The sequence below is a fragment of the Grammomys surdaster genome, unplaced genomic scaffold (genome assembly GCF_004785775.1).
Source record: "Grammomys surdaster isolate TR1022 unplaced genomic scaffold, NIH_TR_1.0 126391, whole genome shotgun sequence".
Lineage (NCBI taxonomy): Eukaryota > Metazoa > Chordata > Mammalia > Rodentia > Muridae > Grammomys > Grammomys surdaster.
In genome coordinates, this window is record NW_021621185.1 from 18,141,894 (window position 1) to 18,164,129 (window position 22,236).

The window sequence follows — 22,236 nt, forward strand, 5'->3', positions numbered from 1 at the left end:
TGGTGACCCTCCTGCCTCAGCCTTTGGTGCACTACTACATGTGGGAGCCACTATGCCATTTTTTCTGTCTCCTTGAAGTTGGGAAATTATATTTAAGAACAATTCTCTTGAACTTCTTTGGGTCAGAGCACTACAGTACACATGCCGTGTGTTTTACCTGTATGTAGATACATGTACTATGTGCACGCTTGATGTTCTCAGATGTCAGAAGAGGGGATTGGATCTCCTGGAACAAAAATTACAGGTAGTTGTGAGCCAGTATGTGGGCACCGGGAATAAGCCTAGGTCCTCTGTAGAGCAATAAGTGTTCTTAACCTCTGAGACCTCTCTCCAGCCTCCCACCCCATGTTTGCATCTTTTTATAATTTCTTTAAAGATTGGCTTAGTGGGTGATATTTGCAGTCTGCCTTGGAGGTCAGTGAGCTGTATTATCATATGACAAATGGCCTCTGGAAAACTCAGCTGGACACTCAGGGAAGGTCAAAGAGACAGCTTCCTAGTTTTCCAGTTAGTTTTGAGATTACAAGTGTCTCTGAGGATGGCTTGCACTGACCACTCCTGTCTCACAGACAATTCACTTAACTGCTTCTATAGAAAGCTCAAGCTGTCTTCTCCTTAGGCCAACTTCCCCCACACACTGTTGGTCTAATAACTTTGAAAGGTTCAACACAAAGCACAGCGACCACTGTTGGAGACAGTCTTTCCCCCTTGTCTAAGTTATTGTTGGAGGGTTTCATACATTCGTGCAATGTGCCTCCTCATTTTCATACGGCCCTTTGTGAAGATAAGCTGTGTGCAGGAGACCTGGGCCTCAGCAGGATGAAAAAGACTGGCTCACAAAGCATGGTTAATGCTTTCCACTGGCTTCTGAAACTCAGGGCTTCCTCAAGGACGCCCTGCTTCCCTAAGTTCCTCAAATGGAATACAACCTAAAAATTTCCAGCTGTGTATTTACCAGCCAAATGAACGTCCCATTTCCTCAAAAAAAAAAAAAGTTGCTTTTGACTTAGAGTCAGAAAGTGCAACATTTTTTTGTTGATAAAATTCAAGTGTGTTATTTGAGCTCAAATTCATTTCAAAAAGTTATAATAGGAGAGCTTAAGATGGCTTTCTGACTAGAGGCAGGGTCCTAATGCTGGGGTCCCAGCTGAGATGACCCTGTGGTTCATGTGCTGTACGTATGGCCTTAGGAAACAGATGTTGAAAACTCTCTGTGCTAACAGAATGCTTATTTAGATGAAGTAATTTTTAAAAAAACAACCACGAGTCTAGAAACACTTTACTAAAAGCTTTTTATTGATCTTTCAATTCTCAGGGTTGAGCACCATTTTGACGTCACCTCCTCCCCCACCCCTACCCCGGGAGTGCTACATGGCACAGGATGGTCACTCATGCCCAGAGGTGGCAGTGCTGTCCCTGGTTTATGCCACCCTCAGTCAGGCTTTCTGGGAATGCACAATCCCCCTGCCTCACCCTGAATGCTGAGTTGACAGGCCCCACCAATGCTCAGTGCCCACCTCAGACATGTTTGTCTCTTACTAAAATAGAACCGTAGATATAATTCACAAAGCCTGTAAGTCAGGACACCTGCCTGCTTTCAATGTTGTAATCACTTTTCCAAAAAAGAGATTAAAAAAATGGGAAGATAACCACCCAGTGAATGCCTTTCCAAAATCATGCTGTATTCGCTTCTCTGCTCACTGTCCTAGATCCTTCTCCATGCTCAGGAGAGCTGATCTGGGGGGGGAATGTCACCCAGGTGCTCTCGGCTTTGCCTTTGTGGCTGCGCCCAGGAGCAGTCTGCTCATATGTGGAATTTAGGGGGAGTGCCTGTGGGTGGTCAGAAGGTGAGGGAGGGAACGGAGGTAAGGGAGGGGGAGGGGTAAAGATGATCGAGGTGCCCTACATACAGGTATGGAAACAGATTTAACAATGCATTCACACACACAGACACACAGACGCACAGAGACGCACGCACGCACGCACGCACGCACGTTGGAACAGCAAATGGGAAGCACCAGCAAGGGGTGGGAGTGTCGTGTAGCAGGGATTAGTGCCTCACTATCCTTGCCCTGGCTGGCTGGTAAGCATTATTCCTAACCTGTAGCCTCTAGGGAGCTTCCTCATCCCCTGCTGATCTTTTCACTCTAGCTACAGGACTGTAAAGCACCTAAAGAATGGTGTGCTGTCCCACGGGGCCCACAGCAATAATCTATTCCAGAGACCAAGCATGTTTTTAGTTTATTAATATATTTTTTAAAAAAGAGGGTGAACACAAAACAATGACATAAAAGTTCACAAGCGCAGTGATAATAGTTACATTAAGTCAGACAGAACACGGGACAGGGAGTCAGTGATTTAGATAACACAGGAACCAAGATAACTGTACAATTACAGGACTTTCATGGAAGCTATTCTACGGTATTTGGAAATGCTTTGTTCTCTTAAATAAACACCCCTTCTACTCTTATTTGCTTAAAATGCCAACATATTTTTTAATCAGGAAAAGGACATGTTTTAAATTATTTTTCAAATGACTTTGTCAAAGGCATGAGATTTTTATATGCTTGTTAGTCACTGTGGCATTAAAAATGCTTTAAAAATAATTTCAGTAACTCTTAAGAAAAATACAGGATAATTTTCCTACATTTTTTTTTTTAAGATTTATTTATTTATTTTATTTATGAATATACTGTCACTGTCTTCAGACACACCAGAAGAGGGCATCCAATCTCATTACGGATGGTTGTGAGCCACCATGTGGTTGCTGGGACTTGAACTCAGGACCTCTGGAAGAGCAGTCAGTGCTCTTAACCGCTGAGCCATCTCTCCAGCCCAATTTTCCTACATTTTAACCAATGAAATTTCCTTTCATCATTATTATTTTTAACCAAACTGACCTATATATATTTTTAAAACTGGACTTAAGTAAAACTTTTTGGGTTTGCTTGTTGCTTCTTTAAAAAAACTGCTTAAGATCTGCCTGCCTCTACCTCCCAAGTACTGGGATTAAAGGTATGTGCCATAATGCCTGGCTGATTTGAATAATTTTTTGATAAAACATTTGTAAATAAATAGTGTCTAATTATTGTAGACTGAAGGGTTTATGTATTAAAAATACACATCTTGTATTGTGTTTTTATCCTAAATCTATAGCTACTGGAAGCAGAAACTCAGATGTCCAAAGCGGTTTAGCTGATAAGCCTTGTTTCTGTGCGATATGCCTGGTGACATCCAGCTGAGGACAGCTTCTATGTGCGATGGTGTCTTTGCAGTGCATACATCACACCTGACCACACGCCAGCCCTCTGCGTTGCCTGAGTAAGGGCAGGACTCAGTTAAAGTCCTATAGTCAGTCAATGGCCCACTAACCAACAGCGTGACCAGGGCACGTGGGTGTGTCTGTCTGTGCAAGGGCCAGCCTTGCAGGACAGCTACTGGATGTAAACACACCTTTCTCCGTTTGTCAGATGTGCAGGCGTCTTTCATAGTTTTTGCCTCCCAAGATGGCATACCCTACCCTGCCAATTTTTAATAGATACAGTCAGTTCACAGCTAATAAGAATCCCGGGCAGGATAGGGTGGGCCTGGTGGTCTCCATCTTTGCTTTCTGGGAGGCATAGCTGAAGGAGTACGACGAACCTGATGCTCAGAGGTCTCCATGCAGATGGCTGTGTCTAGTTATCAGGTTTGGTTGCTTTGAAAGGTTTATTGCAGTCCTGGTGAGTCTTACGCTCAGTCTTGGTCCATGTATTCAGTAAGTAAATTACAAAAACAAAAACAAAAAAACAAAACCCCCCCCAAAACAAAAACAAAACAAAAAAACTACCCATATTAAAACGGGCTTTCCACTTGCTTTGATAATTCTTAAACTATGGTATGTTCAAGACCTTCCCCCACACAGGTAATACTGTCTCGTCCTTCCGTCACTAAACATTACTATCAAATAATTTGAAAAAAAATATATAGGCAAAAGCTGTGTTAAGTCTAAACTATGGACTCCTTCCCCATCATTAGACATCTTCAGTTTCCCAGTCCTAACATCCACCAACCCAGACTTTGTTTATTAAGTCAGAAAATCAGATTATTTCCATAGTAATGGCCAGGGAATAAACAAGGAAGTGTCAAAGCGCAGACTCCATCCTGCATGGCGAATTTGTGTGTGCATATCACCTATATATTAAAGTCACCTAGATATATATAAGAAGTGACATCCAGTTACTATCGTAGCACTAGCAACACTGGAAACCTTTATCTCTGTTCCCGTCACCTTGCTGGTAATTATCCAATCTATTCACATGATCGCACTTGTAAGCATGCAAATCAGACATTGGTTGTTTTTTTAGGTGTTGAAGTAAATACAGTTCTTGCCAGGAACTAATGTGATTCCCAGGCTGTTCACTTTCCAACCTTTTTCCATGGAACCTTCCAGCAACCCTTTCCCTAAGCTAGTAGCTTTTTGTATATGCTGTTATTCAGGTGACTAGAGCAGGTATCCATTTTACTCGGCATCAGCTGGCCCGTGCTGTTGCAACTGTTGGAATCAGAGCTTTCTTTGCAGCACAAGATGCTGTAGAGGTGCCTCTGGCACTCGGAGGAGGCGTAGTAGTAAATCAAGGGATCGATGCAGCAGCTCACGCTGCTCACACAGACGCAGAGGAGGTAAGCAAAGTAGGCCGCCTCTGTGCCAGGACTGTCGGAGAGAAGCAGGTAGTGAACAATCAGGAGGACGTTGGTGGGCCCGAAGCAGACGATGAAGACGCAGAACACGGCAGCGGACAGGAACAAAGCCCGCGACTTCTTGCTCCGGTTGGCAACCGCGGAGGAGCTAAGGCATCGGATGATGGACGTGTAGCAGACTGTGGAAATGATCAACGGCACAAGAAAGAAGATAGCGGAGAAGGCCGAGAAATAGTAGGAGTAAAAGCCTTGCAGCAGGGTCTCATTGAGGACGTCGTGGCAGGTGGTGATGTTGAGTCCCGGAACCCGGGTAGTCTGCTCCTTGAGGAGAAGGGGCACCACCCCCATGATAGCCATCACCCAAATGACCACGCAAGTGAAGTTGGCTCGGCCCAGAGTGCGCCAGGACAGGGACTGGATCGGGTACACCACCGCCAGGAACCGGTCGATGCTTATGACGGTCATGAGCATGATGGAGGCGTACATGTTACAATAAAACGCTGCAGTGGCGAAGCGACACATTCCAGACCCGAACTGCCAATCAGTGCCGGAAAAGTAGTAGCTGATCTTGAAGGGGAGCACGGACACGAAGAGCACATCGGCCATGGCCAGGTGCAGCATGTACACCACGGCCGGCTTCTTGACCTTCATCCGCAAGACAAACACTGCGATGGCCAGGACGTTCAGAGGAAGGCTGACTATGAACACAAACGTGTACACGGAGGGCATGAAGAGCGTCAGCCAGGGGCTGGTCAGATATCCCGAGGCATCCTCTGAGATGAAGGGAGGAAGCGGCGTGGGAGGAGAGCGGCTTTTATTTAAGTAGACTGCCCTGCCCTCGGGTAGTACGCTTTCATTTTTCTCCTCCTCGTCCCCCAGAGGGATCCGCTCAAATGTATTTTCACTGGGATTCCTGAGAAAGAATGAGCGGGGGTTCATCGTAACATCTGTCCTCTCTGATTCTGAAAGAAGAAAATTGAGAATGTGAGTGACGTCAACGGGCAGCCTCGACAGGCAGAGGGTGCGCTTTGTCTGTGTTCTGTAATTTCCCCCAGGAGCAGATGGCTCAGATCCTGCACAGATGGACTACAGACTTTGTTAGTGATTATGCACGCTCCTAGTTTAGAATATTGCACAACATTTTGGTTGGATACAATATTCCTAGTACTCTGCTGCTCCACAAAACAAAAGGGAATGAAAAGTCACTCCAGAGATCTACCTTGCAAACCTCACTTACCAGAAAGATCAAACAATGCTTTGCTTTACATTTTGTTTTATTTGGGGTGGTAGGAGAAAGCAGGCATACCACAGAGTGGAGGGGGAGCTGGTCCTCTCCTTTCACCATGTGGACCCAGGGGGAGTGAAGTGTGGCTGTCAGGCTTGGTGATGAGTGTCTTTTTGTACTGCGCTACCTTGCCAGCCCTCATACCATGCTTTCTCCCCGGTTGTACCCCACCATCTGTATATACAGCTTGCCTCCAGCTTCCAAGACTTCTCTTTCCTTCCCCAGCTAGCTCGAGCCATCCTGGGAAACCTACCTCTCCCAAAGGAAAAATTCACATAGAAAGCAGAGAGGAAATTCTACAGGCCACAGAATAGGGGGCCATTCAGAGTAGGATCCAAGGCTCCCCAAATTGATGACCAAAGTAGTTTTCCTGTATCTTCAGTTTGCTTACAAAGTAGGCTGTCATAGATGTCTTACCTCTTCACACAGCCAGGAAGCATCACTCCCCTCAGTCAACTTCCTGCCTCCCTGCTGGGCAAGTCTGTTTAGCAGATGTGCTTAGCCACTTACACCAGGCCATGATCTTATTATGCTATATGTCTCAAGGTGCATGCCTGGCGAACCAGGCTCTCTGGAGTATCAACCAGATATCCAAATAAAGGCTCAGTTATATACACCTCCTTCTGTCAAAATTATCACTTGAAATGTTAGAGAAAAGTTAACGGGCACCAGTCTGACTGGTGCCGTTAACAGGCTTTCAGGAGCAGAGCTTTGCTATGCTAAAATCCTACATTTGTTGGGGGCAGGGAAGCTGAGGAGTGCAAACCGGAACCACAGAGAACATGAAGTCCCTGATGCTGGGGGTGCTTGTGGCAAAAGCTGGATATGCCTCTCTTTCTCAGAGATGTTGCCAGAGTTAAACCTTGGAAGCTGGACAGTGGGTTTTCACATGTGGGCTTTGTCTTCCTTAGTGAAACCTTCTTGAAAATGCATGCTTTTAGAGAGACTCTGAAATCTGTGACACAATGCCGAGTTCTGAGTCTGCACAGCTATGAAGATTCCCACAGAGACAATCCTCTTAGAATAAAGTTTTAGGCTCTGCTGTTCTTCCCCATTGTTACTCCCTACTAATGGCTGAAGGCACTCAGGGTCACAGGGCAGTAGAAGGCACAGGTAGAGAAGGGTAGGTCTTAGAGGGTAGGATGATAGACTTTTTTTTCCCCCTTCCCAGTGATTTTTAGTTTGAAATACGTTCCAGTTCTCTGTCCACTTCCTGGCATACAGATAAGATTCTTGGAATCTCCAGGATAAGAGTATCTTTTGTATGCTGATGAGCTGACTGGGGGTTCAAGGCCTCTAGATAGCTTCAGAATCAGGGCTGGTCACATGAAAGTCTGAGGCATGACTGGCAGGAGGGCAGGGGTGCGCCTGCTCCTGTTTGCACGTCGTTCCCTGTCGTTCCCTGTGTATCTTTCCCGCCTGGCTATTCATCAGCATCTTCCGTAATAGGATTTCAGATAAAAGGGAGGCATAAGTGATGTTTTTCTCTGGGTAACTTGAGCTAGCTGCTCTAGCAGATTTTAGAATCTGAGTACAAGTCACAGGAACCCCTAATACACAGCCTGTTTGAGTTCTGGAGGTCAAGGGGGAGGTATCTTATGTTTGAGACAGATAGTCTTACGGAATAATCCCTTAAACACAGAGTTCCGATTCTATGTTCCGGTAGACGGTGTCAGAATTGAATGAACGGAAATTCAAGACACATGGCTGGTGTCTACTGGAGAATCTGCTCGAGGACGGACAGCATGGTGTGAGGGGAAAGAGCGTCGATCCCTCAGGGCTCACAGCACTTAGGGAGGTGCTGCCAGGCAGTAGGGAACACACTCTGTTGCACCGTTGTAAGAGCCGATGGGGACAGTGGGTAGGAAACTGACAGGCAGTTTCAGGGACAAGGCACCACATCGTTCATCCTTGGCCAGATCTGGAATTGGTTTTGGTTCTATGGAACAAGTTTTATCCTTGCTGCAGGCCACGGATGCCCGAAGTATTTAGGCCCGGGCCCCTGCTCTGGATTCTTGTGTCCCTTCTCTCCTTACACAGATGCCTAGAAGCTGTACTCGAAGGTGTGACTTAACCTCCTGACTAAGGCATCACCAATCGCTTCTGGTGAAGAGCTTTGGGATTGACCTCTGAGTTTTCACGGTGGAAATGGGTTTTATCGATTATAATCTTGGCAGTGATCTAGTCTCTGGATCTTGGGTACTCAAGTGCTGTCTTGATTTTATCTCTTCTTTGCAGATCCGTACTCGGTGGTCTTGTCAAAGTCTAACAGGATCTATCTGGGTTCCCTTATCACCTTCCAAGGTCTGAAAGTCATTATGAATGGAGATCCTAAGACCTTATAAGTCCTAATTCCAGCCATTTCCTAAGTGATCTTAAATCTTGAATGGAGGATATCGGGTTGTTAGATAGGAATAAGTCACCTTGGAAGTCACTTATGATGGACCCCTCTCTTATAATCTATTTTGGACCTGCCTTCTATTTTCCTGGCTACCACTAGAAAGGGAAACATCCCAATTGCCGCCCCCACCCCCACCCCATCCCAACACCAAGATTTAAAACACTCTATAAAAAGGTGCAGGTGTCAGGGCTTTCTTAAGTCCATTAAGGGAAAACCACTGTTTCCTGGAATTTGAGTTTTACCTCTGGCCCTGAGTGGAGACAACACTGTGATCTCCTAAAATGAGATCACATACTATTGTCTCCCCCTGAAGAGTTAATCCATCTGGCCCTGTCAGTAACCAGGCAGGCCAAGGTACCACTTCCCAGGAAAGCTGCAAGACATGCTAAGGAGATGGGCGGAATAATTATCCCTCAGTGTGATGCCGGCCTTAGCCTTCCCAGAAGCCCTCCCGGATGCAGCCATTACAGCGGGTTCATTACAGCCATTTACAGAGTTCCTGCTGTGCAGTGATGCAGGCAGTAAGAGCGGCTGGCTACCTCCTACAGAGCCTCACAGTGCAGTGGTGCGGACATTTACAAAACCTCTGCTCTAAAGTGAGGCAGGGGTTTAGAGCGCCAGCAGGCAGTGTCACCAGCATCACAGAAGCTGCCTGCTTTTCTGAGTTCTAACTCAAATTGTAACCTTCTTTCCCTCATAACAGCAAAAAAGGCCTACACATGCTTTCTCTGGCACTCTGGCTGTCCTCAGTCTCCAAAGTTTACTGCATTCCCTAATCCCTAGAAAATTAGTAGGAAGGAGGAGGTCACAGTGCATAGCTGGTTGGTCACAAGTTCCATAGTCACTGGGAAGGAATTTCAGGAAGGAGGAAAAAAGTCTCAGGAAAGGAGTTCCAAATTCCAGTGCAAAATCTGCTCTAGGGTTTTTGTTTGTTTGTTTTTGAGACAGGGTTATACTTTGTAACCTTGGCTGCCTTGGAACCCGCTGTGCAGACTAGGTTGGCCTTAAAGTCATAGAAATCCACCTGCCTCTACCTTCCAAGGGCTGGGACTAACAGGCATATGCTGCCACACCCAGCCTTGCTCCAGGGTTTGGGCAACACTTGAGTCATGCTCATTACATAAATCTCTGCTAAAGATAAACAAAGACAAAATCCCCAAGCCACCAGCACCACCACCAGCACTCCCAAACCTCTCCAAGCATGGTGGTAGTTCTCACCGCAATCCCAGTACTCTGAAGGCTGACAGTAGAAGGATGGAGAGTCCAAGGATTAGATAATGGACCCTGTCTTTAAAACAGAGTGGCTCATTCCTTTAATCTCTGCATTCACAAGGCAGAGGAGAGCAGATCTCTAAGTTCAAGGCCAGCCTGGTCAACAGAGCTATTTTCGGGTCAGCCAGGGCCGCACAGGGAAAGCCTGTCTCAAAAGACCAAAACAACAACACCTTGAGGTGATAACTGAACTTCTTAAGATGGCAGCCAAATTAACTGACTGCTAATGCAAAAACGCCAAGAATCAATACTCTGTGAAGAAATGTGCTAGAATTCACAGTTTTCATAACCCAAAGTCCAGAATACAATCTCAAATGAGTCAGTATAACAAGAATTAAGGGGCTGGGATTCTAGCTCAGTGACAGAACATTTGCCTAGCAGGTAGAAGGCCCAGGATTTAATCTCCTGCATCAGTGATAACTAATTATAAATAAATAAATAAATAAATAGGCGGCTGGACACAGTAGCGGGTACATGTAGTGCCAGCACTTGGGAGACTGAACCAGGAGAACTGAAAAACTGAGGCCAAGCTGGGCTGCCATGTAAGCCATCCTGGCTACAAAGTGAGACCTTGTTTCAAATATACCAATAAGGGAGGGGACAACGCAATGAACTAAAAGAACGGGTTGTTTTATTAGCTCTGCTCAGATCTTTTAGAGCAAAATAAGCTCTGGGGCTGGAGTGGCAGCTCAGCCTTTAAGAGGCTACTTTTCCAGAGGACGGGAGTTCAAGTCTTACACTTGTAAGGTGGCTCACAACCATCTTTAGCCCCAGTTCCAGGTGACCCAACGCCCTCTTCTGGCCTCCACAGGCACCGCACACATGTGGTACACAGACATACATGTAAGCAAATACCCATACACATTGAATAAAAACAAAATGAAATCCCTGTGCATTCCCTTTCCACTTATCTCCCATCATCTAGAAACACTAACTCCAACTGGACTAAAGACTCAAGCCTAATATCCGAAACTATGCAGTTATAATAAGGAAACCCAGAAGGGAAAGCTCTGTAGATCTGGCCCAAGGCACAGGCAACCAAAGCAGATAGATGGAATGGAGCCAATACAAAAGCTCCATACAGCAAAGGGGCCGTCCATCACCAGTGAGAGAGAAGCCTTACAGATGGGAGACAGTACTACAGATCACACATCCTATCTGATAAGGGATTCTCATGGAAACAGCTAAGGAACTCAGCACTCACTATCAAGAAAACAAGTTGGTTTTTAAAAAAGGGGGTGGGGGAGAATAGAAACTAAATAGAGGCTTCTAAAGATTATACACAAATGTGCCTGAATGCTATGTTATAAGATGCTTAGCATGACTAATCGTCACGGAATTGCCCTTTAAAACCACCACAAGCGATCACTTTACTTTCTTAGGGTGACTACCATGAAGAATGAAAGATTAACAAGTGCTGGCAAGAGTGTGGAGAAGCCGGGACCTTGGAAACCAGCTGGAGCTGCAAGTACAGCCATTATGGAAGATGGCTCAGAACTTCAGAAAACGAAACCCAGAATTATCCCCACAATCCATCGGTCCCACTAGTGAGCATGGACACAGGAAATTCTTTGATGCTTAGTTCCGTGAGCCTGGCTGGATGGAGGATTTCTGGTGATGCCCAGAGGAGAGTTACATGCTTACCAACATGCCCTGCCCTGACACACAAGTAGGAACCTATATGATACTTGGAACAGGGACATGACTTGAAGTCACTTATCTAGCTGAGCGGACGGAATGTTGTCACGTGGTGTGAAAGCAACACTCCCAGCTTTGCCGATACTGTTTTCTGACACGCCCTCTCAGCACGTCCTTTGTCAGCAGCCCAGTATTTACCCTAGAAACATTATACCTCAGGGAATACATAGTATTTGCAGTCTGGAACGGGGAAGAATGTATAATCCTTCAACCAAATATCACTGCCTGAGGAGGTACCCTTTCTTCCCACTTCAGATTTGATATGCTAGTTTTTATGAAATTAAAAAATGCCAGAAAGAAAGTATTCTTAAGAAGTAAACATTAACATCACAACCCTCAGTCCAGGCAAGGTGCCTAGACACTTCCAACACACCCAAGACCCTCATGTGGGAATTTGAGTCTGCTTGTCTTGATCTTCCTACAGTCCAGCATGACTCAGAGGTCAAGGGGAAAGTGTCTGTCAGTTGGCCAAGAGCTCTTCAGAGTCACCTTGCTTGTTGAGCAATAGTCATAGCAAGGCAAAGTTAAATTCTGGTCTTACAGAGAAAGCAGCACAGCTCCAAAGCAGATCCTAACATTTCTTGCTAAGTTTTACTTAAGGAAGGTCTCTCTAAAGCCCCCAAGTGGTTTTGAGATGATGACTTTTGCATCCCAGGCAGGCCCTGAACTCACTATTGTAGCTGAGGTTGGTCTTGAACTCCCCAATCGTCCTGTCTTCACCTCTTGAGTGCTGGGATTATAGGCATTTACCAGCATGCCGGGCTTCAGTTTTGTTATTGAATATAGAATATTGCTAACTACCTTCAACAGAGACAAACCTGGAGACCTGAAATTAGTGTCAGGCGATGGCTCCTTTGACTTTGCTGAGATCTGGCTAGGAGCTGAGGGAGGACTAAGATTCCCGTTCTTTCTTTTTTTTTTTTTTTTGAGACAGGGTTTCTCTGTGTAGCCCTGGCTGTCCTGGAACTCACTCTGTAGACCAGGCTGGCCTCGAACTCAGAAATCCACCTGCCTTTGCCTTAAGATTCCTTTTCACTGTGTCTGGGATTCACACCACGCCAGGATCTCGACTGTGACTCAGTGTTCTGCTCCAGTGCTAACCCTTCTGGGGAATTAGCTAACTAATTCTCAGGATCTCAGGATCTCGCCCACATTCCCACAGTGAGCAGGTCAGCCATTGCCTGTATTTCACAGGCCAAATGGAATGACAGGGAGGACACTGGAGAAGCATGGCAGAAATCAGGCAGACAAGTGAAACGCTGCAGCCTTTCTAGAATGTTCCAGTCCCTCCAACTCAAACACCACTTTCCCATGGCAGGAGCCAGCACCTCCCTCCCCACCTCCCCCTGGAAATGAAACAACCTCTTTCGGATCTGGAGTAGAAAATGCACAGCACAGCCTTGGATACCTCCGAGTACTGTTAGCATCAGGTCAATACCCTGTGGGCTCTCATTGGCCAAAGAAGAGCGCTTTGTTCATAGAATAAATGATGATGGAGGTGGTCCAGCGTGTCTGTATGTGGGGACTCTGTCTCATCAAGCTGCAGCCGAGCAGCCAATCAGGCACAGCTGTAAGGAAACCTTTGAGAAGAACAAATAAATAGCAAGTAAAAGGGGCGGAGCCATGAAGTTCCTTATGAGACAGTTGGGAAACTTGGACACTCTGCATAGTGGATAACATTAAGAAATTTCCACTACTTTCTTCTGATGATATTGTGTTTATAGGGAAAAAAAAGTTCTTACCTCGAAAACTCTATGTATATTTAAGGAGATATATATATATATATATATATATATATATATATATATATATATATACACACACACACACACACACACACATTAGTTTTTTGAGGCAGGGTTTCTGTGTGTAGCTTTGGCTGTCCTAGAACTCACTGTGTAGACCTCAAACTCAGACCTCCACCTGCCTCTCAAGTGCTGGAATTAAAGGCATGTGCCACCACCTCTTGGCTTATAATTTATATTTTCATTAATAAAATAGTGTATTTAAGGACAGATCTTGAGAACGTGTTTGGAGGCTCAGCAGGGAGCACTAATACTCAAATACCAGCCCCCTTGCTTCCAGTAAGGCCATGGAGCACGGAGAGGGAGGAGGGGGCACCCGCCCAGCCATCCAGATACTGCCAGATCAACCCTGGAGATAGTCAGGCTAATGGAGTCCCCTCAGCCAGATCACCCTCACATCCTCTATTTAAGAACTTAATGACATGATGTCTGGGATTAGCTTTAAAATTCTCTTGCTGAGGACAGTGAGGGTCTTGCTAAAAAGAAGCCAGATGAAGGGTGGTGGACAAATATATGCAAACAAAACAAGTAAATCATGATACCTACTTGTCACTAGAAATCTCTTTTTAATTATGTGTGTACATACATGTGTGCATATGTCTTTCTGTATGCATACGTGCGTGTATGTGTGTTTTCTCTCTCTCTCTCTCTCCGTCTCTCTCTGTCTCTCCCTCTCTCTCTCTCTCTCTCTCTCTCTCTCTCTCTCTGTATCCATGTGCGTGTGTGTGAATGAGCAGGTGTCCTTCTAGAGCTAGTGTGAGCCACCTGACATGACTACTGAGAACCAAACTTGGGTCCTCTGCAAGAGCAGTACATGTTCTTAGCTGCTGAGCCATATTTCTAGCCCCAAATGTAAGTGTTGTTGTTTCTGGGTTTTTGGTTTGTTTGTTTGTGTTTTGTTTTTGTCTTAGTGCAGAAGGAGGAGAAGTTCTTGAATGTTCTCATGAATATGACTTTATGTTTAGAGAAATCACCTAGTATCAACATGTTATTTATTTATTTAGAGACATCTTACTATGTAGCCTTGGCTAGCCTGGAACTTGCTATGTAGACCAGGCTGTCTTTGAACTCAGAGAGATCTTCCTGCCTCTGCCTTCAGAGTACTGGGATTAAAGGTGTGTGTCACCATGGCTGGAAAGTATTAACATTTTAAAAGTTTTGGGGAATATGTGAAAATTAGTATGTAGAAAAAACATCCAGGAAACCTTCACATATGTTGAACATCTACTAAACACCAGACACATCCCTTGCTTTTACCTTATGACTTTCTTTTATAAATGACAATTTAGAGGTACAGAGAGCCTAAGTAACTAATTCTAGATCACACAGCTGGTATGTGGAAGAGCCAGGACTTGAACCTAGATACGCATGAAGGCTTACAACCCTTTTATCACAATGAACCATCTGCCCTCTTATTTTCATTTTTGTTTTTATGTTTATTTTGGGGTCAAATCTTCCCATTGCTTGGGAATTCTGGCGTTTACTGGCTTTGGTTATATACAAACCCCTGTCTACAACTCAGTCCTTCTAGACATGCATAGGAAGTAGATAAACACCCACAGAGATGAATAGCGAAGAACCTCTGTATGTATGTATAAGTGTGTATGTGCATGCACATGACACCATGTGTGTGCATGTAGAAGCTGGAGTAGGGCAGCAAGAGGCTTGCCTATTGCTCTCAGCCTTGCTGCTTTGAGACAGGCTCTCTCACTGTACAGGAAGCTCTCCATTTTGTCTCAGTAAGCTGACCGGCCAGAGAGCTTTCAAGATCTGCCTGTTTCTGTCATCAAATGCTGAGGCTGGGTGCTTGTGATTCAAATTCAGAGCCTCCTGTGTGTACACCAAGTCCTCCTACCTACTCAACGCCATCCTCCCTGGACCCTCCAATGCAATCTTTAATGTGGTGTTCTGGATGGGGCCTGCCTAAGAATAGCAGAACAAACCAGTAAGGCAGAGTTCAAGGCAGAATGTCCTGGAGGCTGCCTCTCTGGTACACCCTGGAGCTTTCAGACAGACAGGCCAGGAGGAGCAGTAGGCAGGCCCACTACAGGAAGTTATTGTCCTGTTCCCAAGGCACAGGGACATGCACACAAGTCTGTAAGACTCTTGCCTGGAGGATGTGGGGTTAGGATGCTCAAAGGCCTCCCTGAGAGCCAGTGATTCCCTGACCATTTGCATCCCCGAGGTCTCTTTTCTGCCCTGAATCACCGTCCCAAAGATTCCTGTCCCAGGAAAGTCACTGTCTAATCAACAGCAAGAGATAAAGACCAAGTCACAGTCAGTGTCCAGGGTCCACAGTCCCTCCCAGACTTCAGTTGTCCCTCTACCCCAGTCTTTCTGCAGTCAATGAACCTGAACTGAAATATTGGATCCTAAGCAAGGTAGAGAACATAAATGACACTTTGAGAAAGTATAGCTCTTCTGGCAAGGCCTTCATGTTGCTATGCTAGGTTTAAAATTCCAGCAGAGATTGAGCAATGGCTATGAAATTCAATTGTAGGGTTGCCACACGTTTAAAAATATTTTTACTTTATTTGTAATTATGTACTCTGTGTGTGTGTGTGTGTGTGTGTCTCAGGGGTGGTATGTGCACATGTGTGTGGTTGCCCACAGAGGCCCGAGGTGTCTAGACGCCTTGAGGTCAGAGTCACATGAGTGTCATGCCTGTTATTATGTATATTCCAGCTGTGCCACAAAGTAAAATGTATTTCTTACTTATGGCTGCCTGGCAAAACAGACAGATAGAAACAAAACAAAACAGAAGCCATGTTTCTGTAGTACTCTAAAATCCAATCTGCCACTTGTCACAAACTTTAAATATACATTCTATAATGTCTTTTCCTAAAGCTATGCAGATTTGGTTGCTGCCACCTGAAACTCATAGATTAGTTTAAGGCAGCAAAGTTCCTTTTGAAAGCCAATAATACACACAAGGTTATAGGAGATTTGTAGGATATAAGGATGCAGGGATAAAACCTTCACTTCAGGGGCTGGAGAGATAGCTCAGCGGTTAAGAGCACTGACTGCTCTTCCAGAGGTCCTGAGTTCAAATCCCAGCAACCACATGGTGGCTCACAACCATCCGTAATGAGATTGGATGCCCTCTTCTGGTGTGTCTGAAGACAGCTACAGTGTACTCATCAATAAAATAAATAAATAAATATTTTTTTAAAAAAACTTCACTTCAAAACCTGGGGCATTGAGTGCATTCTTGTAATTCTAGAACTTGAGAGGCTGAGGCAGGAGGATTTGAGTTTAACACCAGCCTGTGCTGCAGAGCAAATCTTGTTTAAAAAAACAAACAGGACTGGAGAGATGGCTCAGTGAGTAAGAACACTTGCTACAAAGGAAGCACGAGGGACTAAGTTCCCACTGCAGCAACCATGTATGACTGCTATCCTAGTACTGTGTGTATGCGTACGCGTGTGCAAGCATGTGTGTGTGTGGGGCACACTCATACAATATCCCTGGAAATTATCGACAGTGCACTCACACAATATCACTGAAAATTACCGACACAGGCTTGCACATATCCCTTCCCCCAGCCATGAACTTGGTAACCGTAATGGGTTTAATAGAGAACTCCAGCATGGGGGACGGGGATTCAGAAAAACCCCTGGCTTATAAGGAATGCCATTTACTCTGTCAGGTCTAGCAAGAGGTAGTAAAAAGCTGAAAGAAAGAGTCCACAAACCAGGTAACAGAGAAATCCAGCTGCAGAAAGCGCAGAGTCTGACACTAGCTATGTGGTAAACACCCACACAAGTCACAGTGCCTGACACTGTCCTGACAATGACGGTGCTCCGATGGTGTCTCATCGGAAGCAGACCCTGGAGACTTAGCGACCCTAGTGAATGGACTTGTCCCCAGAAACACACGGTCACATGTGGACAATGACATTTGGAGAACAGGTAAACCCACAGATCCAAAGAGCAAACTGGTAGTTGTTAAGGCAGATGAAAGGGAGACCGGGGCTGACTGCTCAGAGGATTCCTCTTGCAGTGGCAACTTCTGGGACTCGGGGGCGGAAGTGGCAACGGCACCAGATTTCAGAGAGAGAGAGGAGGAAGGGAGAGAGAGAGAGAGAGAGAGAGAGAGAGAGAGAGAGAGAGAGAGAGAGAGAGAGAAGTTACTAGGGGAAAAAAAGGGATGTGAGCCCCAAATGAAGAGAGTAGCCACATTAGAAACTCAGGTTTCTGGGGAACCCTATTTATTTCTTTGGGGTCCTTTTGTTTAGAAACCAGCTAAGCTCCAGTTCGCTAGGGCAACAGGGATGAAAGAGGCATGGGGAGGGGAGGAAGGTGAATGGGAAGGAGATTTTTGGAAAAGAAGCAAGTCCTGGACTCTAAAAAGAGCAAATTCATGTGACAGACCCAGGCAGGAGCAGCTAGGGTGACAGCTTCCTACAGAGTAGCGGTTTATGGTTAAAAGGACATTTGAAGTTGAGAAAAGTCAACTTGGCCTAGAGTGACATGGGGGAAGAAGCCAGAGAGTGCATCCGTTCTTGAGGGGCCATTACAGAGGCTGGGTGAAGAGAGGAATACTTAAAAGGGGAGGCAGAGCAAAGCTGGGGCCTGTCTTGTACAGGGACCTCTCACTTCTTGCTGAGGAACCAGGACTGGCCTCGAGATAAGGACAGCAGCCTCAGAAATCCCAAGGCATTTGGCCACAGTTACCGACAGCTATTCTCTCTCTTTTATGCAGTCTTAAGGAGAAGCAAATTTATTTTTGGTTGAGTTTGTGAGTTCACTTATTGCCTACACCCAATGTAGGGGGACCACTCCTATACCCCCTCCCTAAGGCAGGTCTCTCAATCTCTCTGGGCCTTAAGTTTAGAATCGGCAAAAGGGGATAAATATCTCCTAATCACACCTATGCCCTTTGCTGGCCAGATCTCATAGTCTATATTTTAAAAGGCCTGTCCCAAAGTAAAACCGAGGAAGTAACCTAAAGTTCTGTGACCTCGCATCTCCACATACTACTTTGGATCCCCCCCACCAAGATTAAGGACAGCTACTCGAATGCAGGCAGGCTGGTTTAGTAACTGCTCAACTTGGGGGCCCTCTGTGGGGTTCTGAGTTTTCCCATGAGAATCACTGAAGCTCACACCGAGGAAAGACAGAGAGCAGGAAACACCCTACTCTTTGTCACCTCTTAATCCTGATGTGTGGGAGCACCGGAGTGCACATTCTTTCAGCGATAACAAAAACCCACTAGATTTTCTTCAGCGTGAAAGACACAGCTAAAGGTTTCTAACATAGTATCCCTACTAAGAAATTCAAAACAATTAGACTTTACAGGCAACGCCAGTAAAGAGAGAGGAGGAAAATATTTGATGAAATAAGTTGACGAAATTAATTTATTTGGTCAAACAGGCAGATATTTAAAAATACATTCTAAGTAACGAATGTACTGGAGGCTGGCAACCTCCTTGCAGCAGATGAGAAATTCCATTGAGAAAAACTAAGACTAGATGGTTTCTAGGGGAGCCTGATTCTGAAGAGGGGTCCCTTTTCTCCATCCAGAGAAACAGGTTTCCGATAACAAAGACCCACTCCTCTCCCTGCAACCAGAAACCTTCATCCCCTCCTGGGTACCAGGCCGAGCTGGGGATTCTTCAGTCTTTATTGTGTGTGATTGTGGATTTTTCTTTCACATCGCTTTTCCCTCCTTGTAAGTCAAACGAGTAAAAGAGAGTTCCATCAAAGCAAAAACTTCAGGACAGTGATTCCACCGTACACCGAAAGCATAGAATCACAAGACTTCTGAAGGTGGTCTTGCAAAACAGGCCGCACAGTAACAATAAAAGCGACTGAGGAGACCGCTCCGCGGAGCCTCGGGTCCCTCCGGATCCAACACCGAATGGCCCGCGGACTGCACCCTCCAAAACTGAGTCCAAAAGAGCATCGGCCGTGCGGGGAGGGGGGAGAACATAGCACAGCCCACATGGATGTGATTAGGGGAGCCTCTAGATCTCGGCCCAAAAGACTGTTTGGCTCCTGGGGGAAACTGAGGCAGGGTTGCAGCCGGGAGCATCCCCTTTCATTGCTGGCGCAACCTAACTTCTAATAGCCTCCCCCCCCGCCCGCCCCCGTGCGCACCCACCCGCAGCTCTTACCTGGCTGGCTCACAGGGACACGGAAAGACAGCATGGGACAGCACAGGCTGAGGCCGACGGCAAGGAGCAGCAAGCGCCGGGGCCCCATTGTCCCGAGGCTGCCCGCGCGGCCCGGCGCCCGCCGTCACCTACTTTCTTCCGAGCAGCACGTTCGGAGCCTGCGGGTGACTAGAGGCGACTGCGCGTCCCCTGGGTGAGTATTTGGAGGCGGTTCAGGGACGTGGGGCGGGGCCCCGCGGGCTGTGCGCGTGCCCGCAGCCTCCGCTCGCGCCCGCAGCCCCGTCGGTCCGGAACCAGAGCAGGATTCCGTGCCAGATGCTTCCCCGCCCCCCGCCCTCCCCCCTCCATCTCGCCGCTTGCGGTTGAGCCGCGAGCCTAAGAGTGACTCAGCCCCTCAGGGTCCTCGGAGAGTGCCTGCAGGCACTTCAATGACTCTCCTGGGACGTAGAGCTAGACGGGGACAGTCCCGTGGTGGAGGTCCAAGTCTCTCCGGCTTCCAGGCGTCTGGGCGCGCTCGCCAAGTTTTGAGTTTAGCTAAAAGTTGGCTACTAACTTCTGTTTTTGTAATTTATGGGAGATTCATTTAAAGATTGATGCTTCAGTGATAGAGGTGTCCCCGGATGTGTGGACAGAGTGCTTAACATTTCTCAAAATACTTTATTTTGCGAGCTTAGACGGATCACGTTGAACCTTTGATCTTCCACACGAGTGGACCTGGACAAGGTATCCAGACGCAGGTTCTCCAAGCTCTTGCCTACGACCGTACCCCGCCTCCCTTGGCGACCTGAGCCAGAGCCACAGACACAGGCCCCAATGCCCAGGGCCCTCATGCTTCCCTCCGTACTTGGCTACATTTCCAGCATTAGATATCAAAAGAGGGGTCATAGCTGAGGCCTAGCGAGGAGGAGCCCCAAGCTTATTTTGCTTAGAGTCTAGCGAGGAAGATACCCCGAAAATGATTCCTGCCCAGAGTTTCTGAAAGAGCTAGCTCGCAGCTCAGCGCTCTGAAGTGCTGTGATTGCCTTAGGGTTTCTATTGCTGTCATGAAACACCACGTTGGAGAGGAAAGGGTTTATTTGGTTTATACTTCCATATAAGTGTTCCTCGATAAAGGAAGTCAGGACAGGAACTCAAATCAAGGCAGGACCCTGGAGGCAGGAGCTGAAGCAGAGGCCACGGAGGGGTGCTGTTTACTGGCTTGCTGTTCATTTGCTCAGCCTGCTTTCTTACAGAGCTCAGGACCATTAGCCCAGGAATAGCACCACCTAAAATGGGCTGGGCCTTTTCCCATCAATCACTGATTAAGAAAATGCCCTACAGGCATGTGCAAATCCAGATTTTAGGGAGGCATTTTCCCAGTCCAGCTTCTCTCAGATGACTTTAGCTTGTGTCAGGTTGATATAAAACTAGCCAGCACGGTGGTATTCTGCACTCTCTGGCAAAGGCTTTGAAAAAGGCAATACTGCTTAAAGACTGTCTTTCCCTAACTAGAATCTCAACATTTTGAATAATGAGAAAACAAGATTAGAGGCCATCTCCTCCGCTCCCCTCAGAGCTGCCTGACAGTCTTCATAAGTTGCTCAGTCAGTCGTGCGATCGCCCAGCTAAACACTGCCATTTAAAATCCTTCCCACTGGAATCTTCTTGAGAAAGCATATGTTAGGGTAAGTGGGGACCATTAGCATATTTCTGCACACATTGATAACATGGTATCGTTTTCTCACCTCTCTGAAATACTTTGGGGATTTTAGGTTCATCACTTTTAAGGACCACAGGCAAGAAAAAGAAAATTGCTGCAATTAACCCAAGGAATACCATTGCTTGTAAGAGATGCTCCAATTGATTGTAAAGACACTGAAATTAGGGCTGGAGAGATGGCTCAGTGGTTAAGGGCACTGACTGCCCTTCCAGAGGTCCTGAGTTCAATTCCCAGCAACCACCAGGTGGTTCCCAACCATCTGTAATGGGATCTGATGCCTTCTTCTGGTGTATCTGAAGATAGTGACAGCAAACTCACATATAAATCTTTTTAAAAAAATATTTGAAAAAAAACCTGGAATTTTTTTCTTTTAAAAAGTGATAAAACAAGTTACATGATTTTGGCAGTTCAAGGATACAAAGCATAGATTCTTTTTTTCATCCAGAGAGATGTTTCTAGACTAAGGAAGCCTAAAAGCTGGAGAGTGCTAACCCCTGCATGCAGGTGGGTTTCTGTCTGTAACTTGCGCTGCATGGCTCTTTTTTTTTTTTTTTTTTCCCTCCGAGACAGGGTTTCTCTGTGTAGTCCTGGCTGTCTTGGAACTCACTCTGTAGACCAGGCTGGCCTCGAACACAGAAATCCACCTGCCTCTGCCTCCCAAGTGCTGGGATTAAAGGCGTGCACTGCCACTGCCCGGCCTGCATGGCTCTTTAGTATCAGAGTTAATCTGTTCTTTCATGTTCATATTTCACATGAACATGTTTCACATGTTCTTTCATGTGTCATGATACCCTCTGTCATCAGTCTTTTGTGCTTCCGGATCATTGTTGAATAAACTTAGTTACTTAGTCACAGGCGCTGAGATACTGGGACAGATACTGTAATACTGAGATGGTTATTATCAAGGGTGTAGTGTATAGAGTGTGGACACACTGGATACAATCAGTCATTCCTAAAACCATGGGTTAGAGTGGAATATGTTTGAAAAAAATTTAAAAGATTTTAAAATGTGTTTTGCTTTGCATGTAAGTGTTTATACCATATCCATGCCTAGTGTTCAGAAGGGGGCATTGAATTCCCTGGAACTGGAGTTACAAATGGTTGGGAACCACTATGTGGATGATGGGAACTGAACAAGGTCCTCTGCAAAGAGCAGCAAGTGCTCTTAACCCCTGAGCTATCCAGCCCCTGCAGTAAATTTTCAGCATCCTCCTGAATATGTCATTAAAACTTTTCTTTCTGGAATTTTCCATTTAATATTTGGCTGCTGATCAATGA

The 22,236-nt window shown here is 46.1% G+C and overlaps 1 protein-coding gene across 1 annotated transcript; it reads right to left on the bottom strand.

The window, feature by feature from the left end:
* Positions 1–2,740: 2,740 nt before the first annotated feature.
* Positions 2,741–19,400, bottom strand: F2r (coagulation factor II thrombin receptor). The gene is made up of 2 exons (XM_028760117.1): positions 19,260–19,400; positions 2,741–5,642 (listed from the first exon to the last, which is right to left on the bottom strand). Exons 1-2 carry the CDS (start codon positions 19,345–19,347, stop codon positions 4,444–4,446), a joined length of 1,287 nt encoding a protein of 428 aa, XP_028615950.1. The 5' UTR covers positions 19,348–19,400; the 3' UTR covers positions 2,741–4,443.
* Between the last annotated feature and the right edge of the window lie 2,836 nt (positions 19,401–22,236).